General features: G+C 41.5%; 1 protein-coding gene across 5 annotated transcripts in view; it reads right to left on the bottom strand.

The window, feature by feature from the left end:
• Window positions 1-17350, bottom strand: part of LOC124555155 (PDZ domain-containing protein GIPC3-like) — a 285830-nt gene that overhangs the window by 34108 nt on the left and 234372 nt on the right. For all 5 annotated transcript variants that reach the window (XM_047128976.1, XM_047128973.1, XM_047128975.1 and 2 more), the window contains exon 4: window positions 4987-5125. In XM_047128976.1, coding sequence (XP_046984932.1) covers window positions 4987-5125 — 139 coding nt within the window. The remainder of the gene's footprint in view (window positions 1-4986; window positions 5126-17350) is intronic.

Below are 17350 nucleotides of genomic sequence, written 5' to 3'. Positions count from 1 at the left end.
GATTCGCACATTGTGTCTGTTCACTTCACCATTAAGAAAAAATGTTGCTTCATCACTGAAAATAAGTTTCGCACTGAATGCATCCTCTTCCATGAGCTGTTGCAACCGCACCAAAAATTCAAAGCGTTTGACTTTGTCATCGGGTGTCAGGGCTTGTAGCAATTCTAAACGGTAAGGCTTCTGCTTTAGCCTTTTCTGTAAGATTTTCCAAACCGTCAGCTGTGGTACGTTTAGCTCCCTGCTTGCTTTATTTGTCGACTTCTGCGTGATACGCGTGAAGCTTGCCCGCACGTGTTCAACCGTTTCTTCGCTCACTGCAGGCCGACCCGTTGATTCCCCCTTACAGAGGCATCCAGAAGCTTTAAACTGCGCATACCATCGCCGAATGGAGTTAGCAGTTGGTGGATCTTTGTTGAACTTCATCCTGAAGTGTTGTTGCACTGTTATGACTGGCTGATGTGAGTGCATTTCAAGCACGACATACGCTTTCTCGGCTCCTGTCGCCATTTTGTCTCACTGCGCTCTCGAGCGATCTGGCGGCAGAAACCTGAAGTGCGGCTTCAGCCGAACAAAACTTTATGAGTTTTTCCACGTATCTGTAGTGTGTCGTGACCATATGTCAATGAATGGAGCTACAGTGAATTTATGAAATCGCTTCAATCATTTGTAATAGCCCTGTACATGCAAATACACCTCACACACACGACTACTGTCTCTGGCTGCTGAAGCCAGACTGTGAGCAACTGCACTTGGTGGGAGAAGCAGTCTGGGTGGTGGGGATAAGCAGGAGGCTAGGGCGGGGGGGGGGGGGGATGATAGTAGGGTAGTTGTGGGAATGGTAAAGTGATGCTTGTAGGAGCATACAGGTATGAGGTAGGGGGACAGTAGGACAGGTAGGTGGAGTGGGGAGGTTAGATGGAGGGCAGGGAGAAGGTGGGAGCAGAAAAGGAGAGAAGTGAAAAGACTGTAGGTGCAGGAAACAGATAGCTCCAGGCTGCTGTAGTTGGCTCCAGTGAGAACTTCGGAAACAGTGGATCATTCTTTCTGCAGGAGAGAGGGCATCGCCATGAGCTGTGGCACACACAGTATGGTGTAGTGGTTAGCATCAAACCTGACTACCAGTAATTATTTGTTGTTTAGTATTTATCAGTTCTGAAAGGTTTTCAAAATATCTTATGTTTTTAATGTTTGCATGTTTTGGAATATTATAAGTATGTATAAGTGTCAGCATTTTGGACTATTCAGAGTTTGTATAAATGCTGCACTCTCTCTCCAGGAGGTCATTTCTATCCCGGGTATAAGTTGGTGTTCATAATAAACATGCTTTCAGTCCTAAGTGTTGTGTTTCAATGACAGCCCTGCTTTTCGATTTGGACTTGATTCTGGATGACAAAACTAAAATGTGCCAACATTTGGCCACATTTCCAAAGTACCTCCCTTGTGTGCATAATACAACTGGGGCAAAGCATTTCTTTGATTATTGTATACTGTCTTCACTATTGCCCTTGTAGTTGTTCATAATTACTGTTAATTAAATTTGTCATAGTATTGTACGTCTGAAATGGAGAGGAAGGAATCATATGTTCTTGATTGACAGTTACACATGACATGAAGTTATATTACTTCTCACCATTATTTCCTTCATACTCAATGCAAATTCACCAGTACTTAAAAAATGGCCAAATTCTATTAGAAAACTCATTTGTGAGTCTGCACCACCACTTGTGCTTCTCATAACACATCTGTTCACAAGTTAGGAGTGTTTTGTTGCCAGTTGCACCTGTGTCACCCAAATATAAGGAAATCATTTGGAGAAAAGGTCTGGTGAGTATGGTGGGATGGAAGATAGTCAAAAGATGGTTTGTGTTTGTTACAACTGTAACATGAGCTGTAAGGGACTGAGCATTACCAAGTTACAAGAGGGCAGAAATCTGCACAATTAAGATTTGACTGCACACCAAATGTGATTTTTAGAGTTATGAGTTTAGTGTTCCAAGATGAAGCCTCTACCATCCCAAAACAGTGGCAGTATAACCATCTTACTGATGGCTGTGTTTAGAGAATATATAGTTTTAGTGATAAGGTGTGGTTCCATTACCCACTCATTTTCTTTGTAAATGGTTGATAGGAGTGACAATCTTAGCAAAGAGAGCAACACACTTGTCCATCATTGTAGTTGTCTGCAAACATCTGTACATCACTGTTTTAATTCTGGAGTCAGCTGCTAGGTCACTCATAGTGCAGACGCTTTGTGAAATTGGAGCCCATTGTGTGCAGTTTGATGTGTTGAATGATGAGCAATGTTTACAGCTGCACTGTTGTCCAGTGTCACTTCACAGTTTCCCAGCATGGCTTCAATGGCTGCAGTATTTTCTGGACTCACAACGTGGTATGCCTAACCCAGCTGACAAACATTGGCCATGGACTTCAGTCCAAAACTTCTGACACCATTCACAGATTTGCTCTGATGATAGATATCCATTATCTCACTGGCCCTCCATTCTGTAATGAATTTCAATAGGTTTCACAGCTTCAGTTAGTAGAAATTGAATAACAGAATGCTATTCATCACAGGTGCAAGTTGTAAGTGGGGTTGTCATTTTTACATAGTTCGTGGGCCAATTTTTGTGCACCTCTATGATGTTACCACCTTTATGGTTTTTACATTGTTCGTGGGCCAATGTTTGTGCATCTCTATGATGTTACCACCATTATGGCTTTCATTTGCCTCACTGTCATTGAGAAACCATGAATATTAATTCATGATAGCCCATTATGGCTACTAGGAGATGCACTCTATAATGATGGTAAAATAAATAAATAAACATATAAATATGTTCATGACCTTTACAGATTTTGCACTGGCAGTACGTACCAGAGGTATCATATGATGGTTTAATAAATCTCAATGTATATAGTGCTTAGAAGGAAGAAAGATTAAAGCCTAATGTCTCTTTTATTATGAGATACTTAGAGGTGGAGAACAATCTCACATTAGGCAAGAAATTGGTTGATGACTTTTCAAAAGAAGCAGTGCAGCATTTGGCTTTCGTGACTTATGGAAATCACAGGAAAACTAAATCTGGATGATTACATGGGGATTTGAACCCTGCTCATCTCAAACACAAAACCAGTACCTTGACTACCTTTTCATTGTTGTAAATGCTGTGCCATCTTAAATCTCTTGAAATACTCCTGTTTTTATTAATGTTCAGGGTCTGATTAAAATATAGTGTGTGGAAACAGTAACATTGCTAACAGGGAGAGTGACTGTGTGGACACTATCAGACTGTTTAGTGTGCACTATGCCCTTGTCATGACTTGATCTGAGTATAATAAAATCATAATTACTCTATATATGAGCTGTAAATCATGTATTTTACACCTATCTGTATCTGAGTTCCTTTAGTGGTGACCCATGATGCTCACAAACACTGTACTTGATGCCTACAATGTGCATTCAAACACCACGACAGATGAACAATGCAGTGCAGATTTGGTGTTTCACCCTAAATCAGTACCTAAGAAATGGGCCACCTGGATATGGAATACCTACTCAACATGTTCAGTACTGCACAGTGACACACTCAGCACTCTCTGTGGGACAAATACACAGGTACAGAGTGTCAGTGCAGTGCTGCACAGTCCCACACTACCCAACCAGTTGGGCAGCACTCACAAAATGATGCCTGTGCCACAACTGCACCATGCCTGTTCAATCAAATTCTCCAAAATCATGCTTCTCAATGCACTGAACTATGTTCAGACATTCTTTTCCAGCCTACTGTTTCATACAGTCACCAATGTGTAACGAATGTTGCCAACAATGGCAGCCATCTTGCTTTGCCGCAATATCCACTCACCTCATGAAGGCAAGAATCCAAACTTACATGTATTAAAGCGACCATCACCAATCATGACACCCTCAACTGCACATGATACCAACTGGCTGAGGTATCACAGCTTTGTTCTACAACTGACAAAGAAGCTGGCATCCCCTCTCCAATGCAGCAATCATCCATGACATCGAGCCTCCATCTGGCCACCACCGAGATGATGCAACTCAGCCTAATCACCTCCAACTGAGAGGATGCCACTTCTCTGCAGCAACAGTCAGTCAATGCAGCAACACATCACATGGCAGACACTGATTCTCCACGTGTATGTACAAGTCTATATTGGTTCCACTTGCACTTCGGTCTCTCCGCATGGACGTGCTGATGGCTGTGTGTGCTTTGCCAATGAGATGTTGTGTCTGCAGTGAATCACAGATGCAACTCAAGACATCCACCTACTAAATGTAACAGTACAACTACTGACACATATGATGTAAACAACAATCACAATGATGTCATACTGCAGTGATTACACTATCTAGAGAACTGTATCACAGCATTAGTCAAGTTACTTCCACTGTGCGATGGCTATACTGCTGCAGAAAAACAAGATGTTTAACCTCCGATATGAGAATTACACCTACAAAAAATGGTCCAGCCATCTAAGCATAGATGATTGTCAGCATAGTCTCTCTCCCACCAATGTCTGACTGCACCAGAAGGGGGGCGGGGCAGCTCTGTGGGATTAGCAACATCACTGACGAGGGAGAGCGACTGTGTGGACTCTGAATGTTTAGTTTGAATTATGCCTTTGTCACGTCCAGTCGATCTGTGTATACATGTGTCAATAAAATCATTATTACTCTATATACAGGTTGTGTATCATATATTCTACACTCTTCCCTATCTGAGTTCCTTTAACTGTATTTCAATCAATATATCAAACACAAAGTTATGAAACAAAATAAAGGAACAATGTTACTCACTTTCTGTTATGTATACACAATTTTTGTGCTCAAGGGCAACAAGTCTACTATCATAAATGTACATCACACAGCTTTACATTCTTGATTTTTGCCATATAAACTGAGTTTTTTACTGATATTGGAGCTCAATGGCATTTCTATGTCAGTGCACTGGAAATACTTACTGAATCCATCCTTCAATGGCTCAACAAGTCTTAGTGTAAATGTTGTGTCCTTTGGAATTTCTTTTAGCATCTTTGCCACTTCAAAATGTCTTCGACCAACCAGATTCTCATTATTTATCTTCTCAATGTGATCACCAACCTGGAAAAACAATCTATTTTTAGTTAACATATCTTTATAATTTATGAAAGTATATGTAAGTATGTATGTATGTTTGTCTGTTCAACATCTCCTCCTAAACTACTGGTTCAATTTCAACCAAACTTGGTACACATATAACTTGCCATCTAGAAGGAAGCACTTTGGTGGTAAGAAACAGCCACATCTCAAAGGCATGGGTGTGGGGCTGAAAAAGGAATGTAATGCACTGCACACAAAAAGCCATACTATATTCATCCAGTATTTGAGAATGAGAGCACTTAGCCACTTGCTACAAACTTTACATATAATATCAAACCTTTATGAAACTTTTGGAGGAACGTTTATTGCTTACTATATTTTTGCTGTTCGCGCAGTAAAACTGCCACAATAGGCATGACATTTTAATTTATTACCTCTTTACTTCTAACCCCATTCACATCACATTTTCCAGACAGTGTAATGTACCAGCAAAATTATATCATTGTATGACACATAGTTCAGGAGATGTGATGTCATAATTGAGATGCCTGAAAACTACCACATCAGGCATGAGATTTCAATTTATTACTTCTTTAGTACTATCTTTAATCACAACACATCTTTCAGAGAGTATCCATATACATCACTGAGTGTAAGTGCAAAATTATATCACTATATGACACATAGTTATGGAGATATATCATAAACAATTAGATGCGTGAAAAGTTGCTGCATTATGCATGATGGTTGAATTTATTATTTCTTTATTATTAGCTTTATTTACAACATATTCCACAGACAGTACATTTATTATCCACTAATACCAGCGAATGTGCTTGCAAAATTATAGCATTGTATGACACATAGTTCAGGAGATATGACACCGCAAACATCGAGATGAGCAAAAAACTATGTTCTTCTACAATCAGGTGCAAGTTACCTAGACTATACACACCCAGTGTGTGATAATGTGAGCACTTAGCAACTTCCAATGAACTTTAAACATAGTTTCAAGCCTTTTATAATTTTTTCTCACTTACATGCTGAACATTAAATATCTAATGCTTTAACTCATTTGTAATCTGAAGTTTGAAGCTCTTTTATGTAGGGAAGTTCAACTCTTTAAAGGATCAAGGGTTACTAGTAACTTACAAATTGGAAAAAGGCACTGTGAGACTAAGAATCACCTATACCCCATAGGGGTGGGAATGAAATGGGGTGACACTGAAGAATAACTCAGGAACACATGGAGCAATTTGAACTCAATTTGTTAGGTAGATGACTTATTATTGGTATAAAAATACTGTGGGAGTAAGATTCCCCACTACCACTGTGGCTGGGGGGACAGGATGAAAAGGGGTGATGTAAAAATGTTTGAAAATGACCTATTAGCATTTTCCTGTGTTTAGTTAAGGAGGAATACTTCTATAAGTATGAAGTGCAATTTGACTCTTATTTGTGCTGTTCAGTGTGTCAACAGGTTGCAAGGATGAGCTCTGCAGAAAGCCAATAATTTTGTCAATGTGTTTCAGGACCTAAGATCAAGCCACATGGCTGAATACCATAGACAAATTTACCATGTAGAACAGCAGAGAATCAGACATATTTGTGTGCAATGTATGTTATGTATGCATATGTACAACATCTCCTCATAAGCTCTGGGATCAATTAGTATAACCAAACTTGATAAACATATCACTTACTAAGAAAAAAGGAAGCTGTGGGGATGGCAGCCTTTCACCACACATCTGTCTTAGCAGTTCCATTTGCTCTTAACTTGCTATAGGTGTCTGCTAAGGCAATGAGTTTCAACCCCTCACATAGTTCTTCTGTTCACAGCAATCAATCTCGTCGTGTGACAGGACACTTCACCACTACAGTCACTGGCTACCAGTGTGGAACAATAGCTGCCCCTAGCAAGGCTTCTGCCAACTGAGTTTCACCAGTCTTTCTCCATCCCTTGAACTATCCACTTCAGTTGCTACTCTATGCCTGTGTCATGAGGAACTGGCCATGAGAGGGTGCACCTGACATTAATGCTTTTACAATGCTGCAAGATGACTGCACCGTGCTGCCTTTACGCCTGGCATGCAATCACAGTGGATATTGTGTTTTTGCATTGCACTCCTGTGAGGCTATAAATTTTACTTTGTGTGTCTTTGTGCAGGTATTGTAAGTGCATATCATGCAGTGAACACTGGGATGAGGCAATGATTTCTCCAACTCCACCGTTTCTACTGTGCCATACCCGACTCGTGTTTTCACATCTCGAGTGAGTGACTGTTTTACATTTTGAACCTGAGGCTATTTGTGTAACTCCAGCCATGTGTGGACCTGTCTTTGATGTGTTTGCAACACTGCATGTTACTTAGTTCAATAAAGGAAGGAACATTCCTACACTGATGACCCAATGATGGACTCAGTCAACTTAATATTCTATTTTGGCATATTACTGCCTGCCTTGCCCCATTAGGTGCATGTTCCGACTCCTGTATGTGTGTACCCAGCAACTTCTGTTTTCATGCTATGGACACTGGTGTGCTTTGCACCGTGAACTCATTGCTTTAAGCATGTTTTGCCACATTTTGTGCAACCTAAAGATGAATGGCTACTGCCTCTGACTCAATCGACACCCCAGCACATGCAGCTGCTACGCTAGTGCCACATGACATTATCACCACACGCCTTGCAGAAATGGAACACTGCAATGCCACCCTGTGCATGCAACACGGCGACGCAACCACAGGTGGACCAGCCACTGAAGCTGGACTCCACACCACAGTCCACACTGGTCCTCGTCTCCACAGATCTTCCTGGCCTTGAAGCACCACCATGCGATTCACCACTCCCACTGGCCATGCTGCAGCTCATCTGCTGCCCTTAACCTGTGGGACCCACGGCTATGACTTTCTTCATCAGGTGTGATCTTCACCAGCTGCAGCATAAGCTCGAGCCTACATATGCAATGGAAGTCCCTGACATCATTTCATCGCCCACAGCCACCGACCACACCGAGACACCCCAGTGCTGCCTCCTGACACAACTCACCTCTTCTGAAATACAGTGGATCCAGGTCCTTCTTTCCCTTGAGCAATGTGGGAACCGACAACCCTCTCAGTTCCTGTGCCACCTCTGAAGTCTGACAGAACCACACACGGTCTCCGATGATTTTCTTTATAACATCTGGCTAGCTTGCCTCCTGGCCCCAATACATACAGCAGTGGTTTCACACGCTAACCTCTCCATCACTGATGCCAACAAGGTGCAATAGATGCTGGCCTCCCTGCCCGTGAGTGCAGCCCACCTGGCACAGCCAGCTGGCCATCATTTGGCCAGTCACCACAGCATGTGCTCATCCTCGCTGCTCAATATACCACTAATGATGTCACTGGTCCCAGCCCTACAGCACAGCATTCAACAGTAGAAATATACAACATGCTTGCCTGCCTCAGTGTCGACATAGCAATGTTGAAGCAATTGCGGTCCGACTCAACTCTGACCACCACAGCCCATGCAGCCACAGCTGCCAGCATTACAACCACAACAACACTGCAGCTCCAGCCGACCTGCAATGCCCCTCACGACAGTGCCGGCCTCTGCTGGTATTGCGAGTACTTCAGCCCAAACGCTATGAACTGCAGAGAACCCTGCTCTTGGCACCCAAATGCCAACAACCACCAGGATTAGGCACACACAATTGTTGCTTGGTCTCCCAGTGCCTGCTCATCTGAGACACCTATTCTGCCCTAACATTCCTCATAGACACTGGCTCCGAGTACTCTACTCTCCCATGGCGGCTTGTACAAAATGCTGACACCGCCTCAGCCATTCTCTTGACAGCAGCAAATAACTTCACTGTCGCTACGTATGTCATTCATTGTCACACACTTGATCAGGGCCTGCAACAGGACCTGCCCTGGACCTTCAATGTTGCCGACATTACTGACCCCATTATCGAGTGGACCTCATCAAACACTAACACCTATGCAGCTACAACAACGTGCTGGCTTGGGGCTACAGTCTTAAGCATGATCGACTGCTCCAAGGCTTTCACCCAGATTCTGGCTGTACAACCAGACGACAGCCATCATCATGCCATTTGGACTCTGTGAGAGCACCTTTATGACCTCTGGTCTCCGTAATGCTGCAGTACCACTGGCACCTCGTTGGCAGTGAGACTGGGAGATCAACAAAGTGCGTAATCTTTTCACTGTTCTCTTCGATGTGAAGGTGGCGTGCTCTGGCCCATAGACCGACCACCGACCTCCTGGCGCAATTTCTTGGTCTAACACACCTGTCCAGACCACCCATTTTCTGGTGGCCATGCCCGCTTGCGCTGCATAAACTGGACACCACTAAGGCTGAGTTTGAAGCTGCTCGCTGCCAGCGTACTGCGTCCTTCAAAGAGCCTGTGAGCATCTGCCCTTCACCTCACTAAGGAGAAGGATGCTCCTGGCGCCCATATGGGGATTACTGGAAGCTAAATGCCTACACTATCCCTGATTGGTACCCAGTGTCATTCCTATGCAGCTACAACAACATGCTGGCTGGGGCTACAATCTTCAGCATGATCGACTGCTCCATAGCTTTCACCCAGGTTCTGGCCATACATTCAGAAGGCAGCCATCATCACGCCATTTGGACTCTGCGAGAGCGCCTTTATGACCTTTGGCCTCCATAATGCTGCACAAATGTGGCAGTGGTTCTTGGATAGCGTCCTGCAAGACTTGTCCTGTTGTTTCGCATACCTGGGTGACATACTTATATTTTCCACGACGCCAGAGGAACACCACGAGTACTTCTACAGTATTTCTGGACGTCTCCAGGATGCTGGCATCAATGTCAACACAGAAAAATACGTGCTTGGCGCCAGTGAGGTGGAATTCGTGGGCCACACCATATCCCCTGCCTGCTCATGTCCCTTACCCGACAAAGTACAAGCTATACTCGATTTCCCACGCCAAAAGACATTCAAGGACCCCCGCCGTTTTCTCGGCATGTTAAACCTTTTCTAACGGCGCCTAAAGAACTCCAGTGCTATGCAGGAGCTGCTCACTGCTGCTCACAGCATAAAAACAAAAGGGAGCAAGCTGGTGCTGTGGACGCAGCAAATGGAAGACAGCTTCTTGGTCGTCAAACGCGACTTTGCAGGCTTCACTCTGCTCACCCATAGGCACTGTCCTGCAACAGCATGTGGGCGACACCTGGCAGCCGCTCACTTTCTACTCCAGCAACCTCTCTCCCCCTCAAGGGCACTGAACTGCATGTGACAGAGAGCTCCTCGCCATCTATGAGGCTATCAAATACTTTCGGGCATTGGCAGAGGCCCATCACTTCATGGTCTTCATCGATTACAAACCCATAATGTTTGCACTTATGAAAGACATTGACCAGTGTCCCCCACGTAAATTCTGGCAGCTATCGTTCACCTCAGAATTTACAATTATGTCATGTCGCTGGAATAGACAACGTCATCGCTGCCCAACCGCACACGCACCATTGCTTTGTCATTGGACTATGGGGTTCAATTCGTGGAATCAATACTAGAAATAAGAATAATCTTCACAAGGATTTGAAGTAACTTAGTCTTGTACAAAAAGGTGTGCATTATTCAGGAGCACACATTTTCAATAACTTGCCAGCAGCCATAAAATGCTTAACAACCAATGAAATTCACTTTAAGAGAAGCCTAAAGGATTTATTGGGATTTATTGGTGGCCAACTCCTACTCCATTGATGAATTCCTCAGTAAAACCAACTGATTTGTGTGTGTATATATATATAACTTCTGCACAATTTCAGTGCAGTAATGTGTTCTTTGTAAATGTGTGTATGTGTGTGTGTGTGTGTGTAAGTACAATCTAACTTCTGCACCATTTCAGTGCAGTAATGTGTTCATTGTAAATAAGTATTATAGTAGTTGTATTACATGTTTATTACCTTATAAATGAATAAAAAACTTTTTAATTTTAAATTCAGTGCATTAGTATTTGTAAAATGACTCTTTCATATAGTGTTCATTAAAAATGACTATCATTCCACTTGGGACCTGTGGAATGGTACATTAGCTTATTTGTTTTAGTTGTAAATATTTGTCATGTATTGTTATTTATCTGACATGGTCCACATCCTGGAGGACCTACTCACTACGGATCAATTGGAATGAAAGTAAATCTAATCTAATCTAACCTAACACTGCCCAGGAGCACGAGCCAGAACTCACCCAATTCTGCCAGGACGCCAACTCTGGCCTCTGTCTTCAACAAAAGCTGGCTCATGGCTTCAACAGCAGACATATATCTGGTGCGGTATATCCACCAGCTCACCTCGCCTGTTCCTACCCACTGCCTTCCACAAGGCCGCATTCAACCATTACACAATCTGGTGCACACCAGAGTGTGCACATCCACGGCTCTAGTAACACAGTACTTCATGTGGCCTTGGGGATGTTCTGGAAACATCCCCAAGACTGTGGCTAAGCCACGTCTCCATAATATCCTTTCTTTCAGGAATGCTAATTCTGCAAGTTTCGCAGGAGAGCTTCTGTTAAGTTTGGAAGGTAGGAGACGAGATACTGGCACAAGCAAAGGTGTGAGGTTGGGGCGTGAGCCGTGCTTGGGTAGCTCAGTTGGTAGAGAATTTGCCCGCGAAAGGCAAAGGTCCCGAATTTGAGTCTCGGTCCGGCACACAGTTTTAATCTGCCAGGAAGTTTCATATCAGCATACACTCCGCTGCAGAGTGAAATTCTCATTCTGGAAACATCCCCAAGGCTGTGGCTAAGCCATGTCTCCGCAATATGTACCAACTTGACAGAAAATCCTAGGGAGTTCTGGTCTTAGGTTAAATCAGTAAGTGGATCGAAACAGCATATCCAGACACTCTGCGATGATAATGGCATTGAAACTGAGGATGACACGCATAAAGTTGAAATACTAAACACCTTTTTCCAAAGCTGTTCCATAGAGGAAGACCACACTGCAGTTCCTTCTCTAAATACTCGCACTAACGAAAAAATGGCTGACATCGAAATAAGTGTCCAAGGAATAGAAAAACAACTGAAATCACTCAACAGAGGAAAGTCCACTGGACCTGATGGGATACAAATTCGATTCTACACAGCCGTGTACCGCAATTCTCTAGAGGAACGGAAGGTTCCAAATGATTGGAAAAGAGCACAGGTAGTTCCAGTTGTCAAGAAGGGTCATCGGGCAGATCCGCAAAACTATAGGCCGATATCTCTGACATCGATCTGTTGTAGAATTTTAGAACATGTTTTTTGCTCGTGTATCACGTCATTTCTGGAAACCCAGAATCTACTCTGTAGGAACCAACATGGATTCTGGAAACAGCGATCGTGTGAGACCCAACTCTCTTTATTTGTTCATGAGACCTAGAAAATATTAGATACAGGCTCCCAGGTAGATGCCATTTTCCTTGACTTGCGGAATGCATTCGATACAGTTCCGCACTGTCACCTAATAAACAAAGTAAGAGCTTACGGAATATCAGACCAGCTGTGTGGCTGGACTGAAGAGTTTTTACCAAACAGAACACAGCTTGTTGTTCTCAATGGAGAGATGTCTACAGACGTTAAAGTAACCTCTGGCATGCCATAGGGGAGTGTTATGGGGCCATTGCTTTTCACAATATATAGAAATGACCTAGTAGATAGTGTCAGAAGTTCCATGTGGCTTTTCGCGGATGATGCTGTAGTATACAGAGAAGTTGCAGCATTAGAAAATTGTAGTGAAATGCAGGAAGATCTGCAATACTGTGAAACACATCTCTTCTACTGTAAGTTCTTTGCTTTTCATATTTTGAGAGGTGGTAGTATGGACCAAAACAAGAATAAAAGACCAGTAAACATGGTCTGTAAAGTACATACCTTATGAGCTATGAGCTATGAGGGGTTCATCTTTGCTAGTGTGAAAAACATCTCTCCTACTGAAATGCTTACGTTATGCATTCTAGAGCCCATGTGTACTAAACATCTTTTTGTTGTTTTGGTCCATACTGTCTCCTCTAAAACATGGAAAGAAAGGATCTTACATTAGAAGAGGTTTGTTCCACAGAATCGAAGATGAAGAAGTGCTCACAGTTCTTAAGGTATGCATCTTGAGCCCACATTTACTAGACCTTTCTGCTACGAATGATCATTCCTATTATATCCCTGAATATTGGCCATTCCTCCCTGGACACCCTGTATAAGGGCTACTATAGTGCTGTACACAATATTACTATTATTATTATTATTTATTGTTAGAGTGACCAGAAACATAGTGTTAACAGACTGAAGCCTTCTAATTTCTACCAGATCAGAATTAAGGAATCCAGCAATCAAATGATTTACTAATAGTAAGTATAGTGCACACATTTTAACTTGGTTCATTTTAAATGCAGGTGAAGGTGTAGCAAGTGCCACTAGGGAAAGCAGTTGTGCAGGGGAAGCATGAGTTGTAATGAGTGCCTAACCTTTTTTCTCTCTACCTGAATACAACACATGACATGTGGAAAAGAAATGTGGGCATCAAGATTTGCAGATGTGTTTAAATTTTTTTTACTATGATAACAATGACAACAGAAACAAGTATTTGTGAAGTCCAGGACTGAATAACAATATTAGTGTTAAAACAAGTAACTGAATAGATCTGGAGCATGATTTATGATGTGCCCTTACTGAAAACAACTCAAATACAAAAATGGTTGTTATACATAAGCGTTACCAATTGTCTCAGTGACTCATTAGTTGGTGACCTAATCAAACACCCACAAAACTAAATACCATTCATCTTTCACTATTTTTAAAATAAAAGTGTTCAAAGAAAGTTCTTTTTCATTCTGAAGTTTAGTTAAGAGCTAACTTTGGTGATGGCAGGGGGAGTGGTGGTAGGGGGAAGATTGGGGGAGGCGGGGGGGGGGGGGGGGTACTGTATAACATCTGATTGCAATCAGGGGTAATGGTCTAAGAAAGGTTGGGAAACAATGGACCAGGAATTCTGGTCTATAACATAAAATTTTCTACTAGTTTGCAACAGCTATGATATATGGGATTTTCAGTGTAGAATGTATTCAGGAACAAAGTAAAGAATGTCTCTTTTGTATTATATTAATAATAATGTGTCATTTTCTCAGAAGAGTTTCCAAACAAATTTTATTTTATTTCCTAAACCTCAAATATACTGGCATACATCTCTACATTATTCATCTTTGGAATTGTCAGTTATACTGTTGATAGTAAAAATATAGGTGGAAGTAAAGAGATGATGTACTGTTCAGTAACAGCAAGATGAGTGCAATCGTCCTGGTCAAAATACTTAACATCAACAAATTTCATTCAATTGTTGACTATGGTCTGATGATTCATTCATTTGGATTCACTGTGCTTGGCATCCCCACATGGGATTTCAGAAGGAGAAAAGTGCAGTCTGGCACCAAACTGGAGTCTTTCTTCTATTTTCTTTCTTGTACTCACAGATACCAATCTTTAATTCCACTTGTTACCACAATTCTAAATTTGTTATGGCTACATGGAAACTAACACAGATCATATTTTGCACAATGTTGAAAAGAAGAATTCACTCCATAAAATTGAAAAATTACCAGAACACACAGTGGGTGGCCAGTATATTCTTTCAGGAGGTATAATTTCATTACCATTGACTGACACATTTAAAGACATATAAAAATTATTCCTATCTTACAGAACTGTCAGTTCTTCCACATGGAGGAAAAATGGATATGTCAGGAGGAATAGTGGGTCACTCAGATAAAAGGATGAGAGTGACCCACCAGCTGTGAGGATGAGAAGAAACAAAGATAAAAGGGGAGACATAAGAGAGTAGGAGAGAGCCTGTGCCCAGAAGTGATGATAGGACAGAGTGAGAAATAAAGATGGATTGAGAGGAAGAGAAATGAGAAGCTGAATGAACAGTACCATTAAGCAGAAAAGGGGATGGGGAAAACCAACTGAAAAGAGAAAAAGATGAAGATAAAAAGTAAAATAAAATTAATAAAAAAGTGGAAGAAAATATAAGAGAAGAGATGACAAAAAGAAAGAGGGTAAATTGTTAAGGAAATAAGAATGCTATCAATGAAAAACATAAATAATTAAATAGGGGAGGTGGGGGTGGGAGTTGTAGGTGCATAAGAATAGGGGGATCTGAAAATACACTGCATGACAAAAAGTGAAGCACCCAGAAGACATGGTTAGCTATCAATGTTACTGTCCACATACATACTGTCGACAGGTATATACATGGTAAGAGTTGCAATTCTCTGTGACAAATTGAACAGCAAACTGACTGCATTAGTGTTGTTCATGTTTAGTGTTATTACCAGGCCTGGCAGGGAACATTAGGAGTGTGAACAGTGTATGTTGGAGAGCAGTTCCACATTTCTGGACTTCAAAGAAACTCAAACTAAGAGGGAGGACCCAACTGCCTCATGTTGTGTAGCAGGCACTTGAGACATAATTTAAGTGATCTGTTATCAAAGTTATGTCAATTGCAACACCTTGCAACAGACTCTTTGACCTTAACCTAGCTTGTGTATAACAAAAATAGAATTTATGTACTGTCAAGACATGTTTTTAACAACAGTGAAACATTGCTGGCTGCTTACTGATTCAGTAGATACCAAACAGACCTACTAAAATGGCATTTTCAGATTCCTCTAAGAAATTCATATTCTCAATGTCGAAATCAGATAAATTCATTATCATATGTTTCGCTGCCATGAATTGAGGATCTATAACAACTAAAGATCACAACATCATAATAGGTTTCATGGGGGACCTACTCTTTTGGCTACTTGCTCAGCTATATAACATATTTACAAAGGCATTTGCTGTGCAATATCAAAATTCAATTAAATGATGTTTTCAAAACATAGGTCATTTGACTAATTTTACAGGCAAAAGGTAATGTTTTACACCTACAATGGGATCCAAACACATAAAATATTAACCACAATATTAAATTCCCCATAGCTTTGAAAATATAGCTGTCTCACAAAATCTAAGACCAGCTTTGGAGTCAGTACAACAATTTCTTTAAGATGAGACCCTTTATACCTCATTTTACAGTTGCTATAAATTTTGTAAAAATTACGTTTCTCGTATTGGGCTGCGCAGAAGTTGAATGTCCAACAGAACAAACAGATCTCAATGGCTGATAGAAGACAGTGTCACTGCAGTGCTGCACTCACCTAGTGAGTGCACCACCATCTTGCCACATGAATACACCGGCCAATAGTATCACTCGCAGCCGGCATAAATACCACCACACATCAACTGCTCAGTCAGTAGTGTACTTTGTCTGATAGCATTTGTTACTGTCTCCACCATGCCACTGACTACTCACAGACGACTTCACTTTGATATTAGTTTCCCTCTCTGATCTCGATTTGGATTGTGGTTCATACTTGATCTGTTGACAGCATTGTGTCGAAAGTTTGTCACACTTCATTGTAGACTAGACTGCTATTGCCTTGCTCTTGCTGTGTTGGGTCCACCATTTGTCTGCCCTGTTGCTCGACTCCAGTGAGGATTTGAGTTCTGACTGCAGGCAGTCTTACTGCCTTGGATCATCATCGTTTCTCACCTGTTCTCTGATGTCTGCACCGGTGTCCAATGACTCACAGATATAGCAACATTTATTTTATTTCATTAAGAAGACATAATGATTTGTGGAAGGAATAGATAACTCAAATACTGATGCTGCCACAATATTATTCATGGCAGTTACTGTAATATACACTGAACAAATGCTTTTATGTAAAAATTAATATAAATTAAAACATTGATAGTGGTAAAGCAGCTTACTTCTACTATGAAGTACATATTTTTACATTATTTTTGTCACTTTGCAGCCCCTAAGGGCTGCCACAGTCAGTTATAACTGAGTTTATGTTGAGGTTAGTTGTCAAGACATCCATTATCTTGTTTCTTATGAAGACCTGCCAAAAATTAAGTTGGCAACAGCGAAAAAAACAGGCTGATAGTTGTTATTGTGGATACAGTGAACTGTGATCTCTGTGACCTGTATTTAATAATAAATAATGTACTTTAAATAAATGTTTTGATTTATTGTATGTAAAACACAAACCTTTATCATAAGTGAACTCAGGGACCAAACTCCTGGAATGAACTAAAGCCATTTTAATTCATCATTGTTATTGATCCAATCAATTGCATGGATTTGTGGCATAATTTAATGGGGGCTCAGAATTTAATTGTTTATAGACTTC

Source organism: Schistocerca americana, chromosome X (assembly GCF_021461395.2).
Source record: "Schistocerca americana isolate TAMUIC-IGC-003095 chromosome X, iqSchAmer2.1, whole genome shotgun sequence".
NCBI lineage: Eukaryota > Metazoa > Arthropoda > Insecta > Orthoptera > Acrididae > Schistocerca > Schistocerca americana.
This window is presented reverse-complemented; position numbering and strand designations above follow the sequence as displayed.